The 7335-nt window shown below is 43.2% G+C and overlaps 1 protein-coding gene across 1 annotated transcript; it reads right to left on the bottom strand.

Moving 5' to 3' along the window:
- Positions 1-2325: 2325 nt before the first annotated feature.
- On the bottom strand, positions 2326-7190 carry BAMBI (BMP and activin membrane-bound inhibitor). The gene is made up of 4 exons (XM_011998345.1): positions 6999-7190; positions 4653-4791; positions 3720-4007; positions 2326-3276 (listed from the first exon to the last, which is right to left on the bottom strand). Exons 1-4 carry the CDS (start codon positions 7188-7190, stop codon positions 2858-2860), a joined length of 1038 nt encoding a protein of 345 aa, XP_011853735.1. The 3' UTR covers positions 2326-2857.
- Between the last annotated feature and the right edge of the window lie 145 nt (positions 7191-7335).

The raw sequence follows: 7335 nt of genomic DNA, 5'->3' as shown, positions 1-7335 counted from the left end.
AAAGTGTTTCAAAGCACATGACTTTAAATCCTTCATTGTTTTATCTCCTAAAGAATTGTGGAGTTCCTAGTTAACCTGTACTTAGAAGATATGAGGTGAACAGGCCCTCATAATGGCAAGCAGAGAAAAGAAACTTCGACTACACATAACAGATACAAAAACTGGCCACTTGAAGAATTGCGGAGCTTGCATAATGGCGTATGTGAAATGAGAAAGTACAAGGAGCAAGAAGTCCTTTAATCTCCAAACTACGAACTACTATAATGTGATCAAGAGCCAGAGTGGGGCTGGGCAGAGTGGCTCGCACCTTAATCCCAGCGCTTTAGGAGGCTGAGGCAGGAGGATCACTTGAGGTCAGGAGTTTGAGACCAGCTTGGCCAATATGGTGAAAACCTTGTCTCTACTAAAAATACAAAAATTAGCCGGGCATGGTGGTGGGTGCCTATAATCCCAGCTGCTTCAGAGGCTGAGGCAGGAGAATTGCTTGAACGTTGCAGGGGGACGGAAGAGGGACGCGGTAGGTGTGGGGAAGGGGGTGGAGGTTGTAGTGATATGGATGGCGCCACCAGACTCCAGCCTGGGTGACAGTAAGACTCAAAAAAAAACAAAAAACAAAAAAACAAGAGCCAGAGGTGGAGGTGAGGGTGGGAATTTCACCAACGAACAACTTTGATCAATTCTCTTGACAGGTTTGAAGGGTTGGGTTCAACGAACAATTCTTTGGCTTCCTCAAAAACTGACGTACATAAAGCTTAATAACATCTTTTGTAAAATATAAGGCATGCATGCAAGAGCTGTTCATCTTAAAAGGGACAATGCTTTTATTATGCTTTATATGAATGCTTTTATTAAAATGTTTATTCCACAGCCTAGTTTTCTAGGGCAGGTGGTCAATTAATATTAATAAAAGAAAACCCCCATACTCAAATATGCAGGCTGTAGGTTTTTTATTTTTTTGAGACCGAGTCTAGCTCTGTTTCCCAGACTGGAGTGCAGTAGCACAATCTCAGCTCACCACAACCTCCACCTCCCAGGTTCAAGCAATTCTCCTGCCTAAGCCTCCCGAGTAGCTGGGACTACAGATGCACGCTATCATGCCCAGCTAATTTTTGTATTTTTAGTAGAAACGGGGTTTCACTATATTGGCCAGGCTGGTCTCGAACTCCTTACCTTGTGATCCACCTGCCTTGGCCTCCCAAAGTGCTAGGATTACAGGTGTGAGCCACCACACCTGGCCTACAGGTTAACTTTTAAGCAAAAATTTCAAATATACAAAGGAATTGAGAAGATACTCTCCATGGCATATTATTCTGACATTTAAAATAAGAAAGATCCACTGGGGGCAAGGGAAGTACACAAGTAAGTCATACTTTTTTTTGGTTTTGTTTTTTTGTTTTTTTTGAGACGGAGTCTCGTTCTGTCGCCCAGGCTGGAGTGCAGTGGCCAGATCTCAGCTCACTGCAAGCTCCGCCTCCCGGGTTCACGCGATTCTCCTGCCTCAGCCTCCTGAGTAGCTGGGACTACAGGCGCCGCCACCTCGCCCAGCTAATTTTTTGTATTTTTTAGTAGAGACGGGGTTTCACCGTGTTAGCCAGGAGGGTCTCGATCTCCTGACCTCGTGATCCGCCCGTCTCGGCCTCCCAAAGTGCTGGGATTACAGGCTTGAGCCACCGCGCCCGGCCTAAGTCATACATTTAAATTCAGGCTGGGCAATGTCACCAGGACCAAAAGTCTTATAGGAGGAAACACTGTTTCCTAGCTGTGTTACTGGCAAAAGCCAGTATCTATTTGGTTCTGTAAAGGATCATTTGGGAGGAGGAAACCTAGTAGCAGTTATTTAAATCAACTGGTATATCATGTTCACTACAGAAAACCTTTCTAAGGAGGAAGTTAAAAAAAGCATCACACTGTTGAAGTGCAAGGTTTAAAATTAAGAGTGTTGTACGGTAGGGTTCGGCTAACTGGGGAGCCAAAATACTCAATTTGGCTTAGGACAAAATAAACTGGCCAATTAATCAACAGTAAAAGGAGACAGTGACTAACCTGAACAAAAAAAAGTTTTGTTTAGTTGAGTTTTTTTTCTTTTTTGGGTGGAGGTAGACACACTGGAAAAGGTATTCCAGAACACCTGGATCAAAATGACCTTTGCTAAGTCAACTCTAGAAATTGATCAATCACATCTGACCTGGTACACACAAATTTCAGATCTCCTTCTTAGATGAAAGCTAGAACCAGAATTATCCTATAACCAGAAATGTGGGTAAGACACTAAAAGATGGTCAGTATACATTTAGAAACTCCATACTGTAAGATTACACAGGCACGTGGAAGAATAAGCAAGATCTTGGTCTTGTTTAAAAAAGAAAAGAGAAAAAGAAAAAAATCAAGCCACATCCTGGAGTTGACAACAAGTGAGCAACAGCAAATGGCCATTAGTGTAATTAACATGTACTGTCTCACGCTTCCCAGTTACATTTATGGAAGACACTATTAAATTTCAGACAAAATATATATATTTCTTTTAAATCTTTACAATACATCAAGATGTAGAAGCTTACATAGGGCACATTTTTGTTTATTTAGGTACTCAATTCCATCTCCCTTGGATGCAAATAACCCTGGTGACAGTGTGTACAAAGTCTTCTCTTTGCTTTCTATAATTTTAAAGTAACACATTTGACTGTATTTAAGTCTGTGCAAATAATCCTTCAGAAGAAATATCCAAGATTCTGTTTGCAGAGGTCATTTTGTCTCTCAAAGATGATTAAATGAGTTTGTCTTCAGATAAAGTGCTCCTGTCCAGCAGAACTCAAAAGGCCTTCAAGCGTTCAAGAAGTGTAGTTCAGATAAGACTCGGTCATACGAATTCCAGCTTCCCGTGCCCACTGTACATGCCCCAGTGAACGAGTGAGAGGATCTTATCATTGCTGAGGTCTGCTTGTCTCATTTTATCACAGGTCAGACAGCAGTTCTCGTGCCCACTGACCGGCACCATGCATTCCAAGTCTAACTTTGCGACCTGCCCCTTTTTGGAATGGTGTCCGTGAAAGCTGTAGTGCAAACGGGAGAGCATCTGTTGCCGCTGATCCTGCAGCCTCTTGTTTTCACTTCTAAGCATCCTCAGGGCCAACATAATAAGCAACACTAAAATCAGCCCTCCAGCAATGGGCACGGCAATGACTGCGGCCCGGAACCACAACTCTTTGGAAGAAGTCAGCTCCTGCACCTTGGTGATAAGGTTTCTGCTACCATCATGCTGATACCTGTTTCCTTGTCCTAAAGGAGTACAAAGAAAATGATCAAACTCCATGTTAACTCCTCCTAGGGATATATTCATAATCATCAATTCATTTTATCCAGGAATTCCATTAAAAAGCAGCTTACAATTAAATCAACGATATTTAGAAAATATTGCAAAACTATCTAAAGAAGCTTACAAACGCATTTGTTTACAGACTGTCATTACTGAGATGTAATGGCCTTTTAATGTCTTCAAAATGTTGAAAAAACAGGCAAAACCTATTATGTAGACAGACATCTAATGCTCAGGCAGACATAAAAGCCACTCAATCAAGATGCATCTTTGTATCCAGCCAGGCTTCTCCCTCTGGTGTCTCTAATTACATTAACAACAAAATCAATAGCAGACACACGAAGTCGTGGCTGTCACAAGTCTATAGATCAGGCAGGCATTCTGGTTAGAAACGGCTTCTACCTACCTGAGGCCTCACCCTTGGGAGGAGAGAGAACATCATGCAACCCTCTGTAATTGCACATGTCTTCATGACAGCATTCCAGTGTGGGCATGGTGGTGCCAGAGTGGTTTCGGGCCTGTTTGGCTTGGCAGATGTCTGCCGTGCTTGCAAGAGAGTCCAGGCAGCCATGGGTGAGTGGGGAATTTGAGTTCTGAGGATCAAGAAGTCTAGAGAAGCAGGCGCTGAGCTCAGATTTACACATATAACCAGTGGCTACACAGTGGGCAGCATCACAGTAGCATCGAATTTCACCTGAAAACAATGAGAGATCACGTCAAACTCTGCTCCAGAAACCAGATAAAGCAACTATTTAGGCAGCTGCTAAATCCCATATTCAAAGGCACGGAACTTTTAGATCATCCAAGCTCAGGGCTCCAGTCCATGGAGCCTGGAGAAGCCCTTCCCTGCAGCCAGTAGGTAAGTTTCAATCCAGTTAAATGTACTTTTGGCAATGTAGTAATCCCAATAGCAGGTTTCTGAGAAGTTTAGAGAGTCATTTTTTAAAAACTTGCTTTTTGAAGGAAATAGTAATGAGTATAATTTCTCCTACCATAACGTAAATCACGTTATTTATTCATTTTAATCTTACATGACCATACAACATAAAATGCTAGGCTTTTTGATTTTGTCAGTATAAATATTTGATCGGAACTACTGAATTGTTTACTATCCCACAGGACTGTGCCAAGAGTTAAGAGCTTTAGCTAACACCTTATAAAGTTATTAACTAGAAACACAACAATCTAGAAATTGCCCAGGTCAGGAGGTTTTAAAACTATGAAACTAGGCAGCTATTTGCAACCTCTCTAGAAAAGGCAAACTTTTTGCCTATAAAGATCTTTTCATGCAGAGGAGCTTTTAGTCAGTATATTGTAAAACAGGAACTAGGCAGTTTACAATTAGTGGTTTGCTTGCCAAAGTCAATTTCTTTCAGCCCAAATGGAAAGTCATAAAAGGTGGGGGGAGTATAAAACTGCAAGGCTAACTTCTCCTCCTCCTCCTCCTCACAAGTTTTACATGTAATTTGACATGTGATCTAAAAGGGGAAACATTGAAACTGAAAATCCTCTGCTGGTTGAATGAAAAATCCTTAAGGAAACCTCAAATTTTCTACAGGAAGTGATTAAAAGTTTCCTTTATAAAAACTTATTTTGTGAGTTGCATGGCTCGGTTCACATTTTGTCACAGGGCAAGATTGGAGGCTTTAATATCAGTTTCTAGTTGAAATAATCTGGGTCTTAAAGTTATCACTAATACGATACCCACCTAGTGGACCCTGGTCGCTGTCACATGCCACAGCAAGTAAACTGAACTAATGCACAAGCCTCTTCCAGTTTCCCGTCTGAAGATCCGAAACCTCCACTCTGAAATTAAACACCAGGATCTGCTGTTTTACAAACCTCTTCCCACCCTTACCTTTCTTCTTCCCCCTCTCTCTGAATGCCGAGTAAGGTGTCTCATTTAATTATCTGTCCAAATTCCAGACCACGGTATGGTATGCTCTGCTTTCACCGGACACTGCCAGTGCTTCGGTTCTAAGAAAAACCAGCCCACTAAACACAGATCTTTAGCAACCCCTAACAGTCCAAAGCTGGGGTTCTCGCTCCTAAATCTGCACTCGCCATCCTGAGGTTGGGCCCAAGTTCCTTCTCTGCTTCAAGTAAGAACCTCGCTTTGCAGAATCACTTCTCTGCTCTTTCTCCTCCTCGCTCCAAGCTCACTTTATTTTCCACATAAAGCTCACCAGTCTTCTGGGGTGATGACTACATATTCCTAGTTTGACAAATTCCATATACAGATTTAAAGTATAAATAAAACAGATTAAAAGCCCATTTTGACCCTATTAGTTTCAGACCTTGTACAGAAAAGGAAGACTGAATACAAGTAAAATGCTGCTTAAATGTTTATGAGAGCCTATTTAAAATACTGTATTTTCAATGACCTAAAAACAGCCTAATAAAATTTTGACAGGTAACTGGGAAAGTTCTAACTACTTTTTTTTTTTTTTAATTGGAGCCACATTTTAAGCAAGGAGAATGGACTTTTGTACCACTGTATTAAAACTATATTTCTGTCGTTCATAAAGTTTCTTCCTGTGGCATGCAAAAGGCCAGAAAGGGGACTGGTATTTTGAAACTGTGGAACAATGCCCTTCTGTTTCTGCCCCCTTCTCGTTACTGTATGTAGTGATTAAACAAAAATGTCTGCTTTCGTCAAGATGGCTACAGGAGAGACTGCTGGCTTCTTTTAAAGCTTTTGAAGTCCGCAGCCGTCAGAAATCTCTGATCCCCTAATTATATCATTATCAGGCACATAGTTTCGGTATCTGTGACTTCATGTCAGCCTCAGTCCCTCCCTGTTCTGCCCGCCTTTGATAGGGCCAGGAGGCTCCCCTCTGCAAGCTGTAAGGGCTGTTATTTAGGGTTAATTACACCCTTCCTTCCAAAATAAATAAATACTGTAGCACATCATCCTCGCTGGGCTAGCTTATGCTTTAACCTCATGCCTGCTACATAGCAATTAGAGAGAAGTAGGGGGGTGCAAAGGCTAAACAGTGCTTCCTACTTAAAAAAAATTATCTGTTCACAGAACAGTAGGTAGATTTCATAGCAAGGAGGTGAGGGGAGCCTTGAAATTCAGAGGAAGTTCGGGTTATTTCTATCTAAAAGGTGAAAGCCTGCAGAGGAAAGAAGGAACTGACCCGCTGCCTTTGCCTTTTTTTTTTTTTTTTTTTTTTTTGGTCTTGTTTGTAAAATATGAGGTGAGTAGGAAATGAGACGCTGACAGAGCCTACTCCTCCTGGCTACTGAAAAGCAACACAACACACACTCCTGCACACCTCGGACACCTCAACTCCCAGGGAAACCCAAACACTCGCTCGCACACACTCAGAGAGACGTACGCAGAGACACACACAGAGACTCAGATACACATTCAGAGATACAAAGACACTTAGAGACAGACATAGAAATGCATTCAGAAAGACACTCAGGGTCACAGAGATACATTGAGAAATACAGAGACTCAGACACATTCAGAGACACAAAGACTCAGAGAAAGAGACACAGAAATGCATTCAGAGATAAATTCAGAGACATACTCAGAGACAGAGATACACTGAGTGATACAAAGGTTCAAACACACATTCAGTGACACAACACTCAGACACAAATGCTTTCAGAGATACTGAGGCTCAGAGACACACGCACAGAAATACATCCTGAGGCACTCACACAGACACACTGCGGGCACGCGGCAGCTACGGGCCGGGGTCTGCGATTCCTCCCGGTCGTCCGGGCCCCCAGGGTGAGGAGGCGGCGGCGTCGAGCCGAGACTCCGGCCTCGCTCCCCGCTGGGCTGCAAACGCGCCACTCCCCGCAGGCAGAGCCAAGAGGACCCTCTGATTATCGACTGCCCTGAGATCGGAGTCCGCATCCACGCGCCAGGCCACCGCCGCGACTTCTAAGAACACAGTAACTTGTCGCGACCTGCGGCTCCGGCGCGGGAGGGAGCCTCGCCCACCGCTAACAAAGCCTCTGCAGCCGGCTCCAAAGCCCCGCGGCGGGTACGGGACCCCGGG

The sequence above is a fragment of the Mandrillus leucophaeus genome, unplaced genomic scaffold (genome assembly GCF_000951045.1).
Source record: "Mandrillus leucophaeus isolate KB7577 unplaced genomic scaffold, Mleu.le_1.0 Scaffold569, whole genome shotgun sequence".
Lineage (NCBI taxonomy): Eukaryota > Metazoa > Chordata > Mammalia > Primates > Cercopithecidae > Mandrillus > Mandrillus leucophaeus.
The sequence above is the reverse complement of the archived record's forward strand: the minus strand, read 5'-3'. Positions and strand labels throughout refer to the sequence as shown.

What these genes read in the sequence shown, in the direction of transcription:
- BAMBI (XM_011998345.1), bottom strand. Translation starts at nt 7,190, where the DNA reads ATGCGGACTCCGATCTCAGGGCAGTCGATAATCAGAGGGTCCTCTTGG. An exon ending in GTAGCTGCCGCGTGCCCGCA is followed by an intron (nt 4,792 to 6,998) that starts GTGTGTCTGTGT and finishes TTCCCCTTTTAG; the next exon opens with ATCACATGTCAAATTACATG. An exon ending in TGGCAAGCAAACCACTAATT is followed by an intron (nt 4,008 to 4,652) that starts GTAAACTGCCTA and finishes CATTGTTTTCAG; the next exon opens with GTGAAATTCGATGCTACTGT.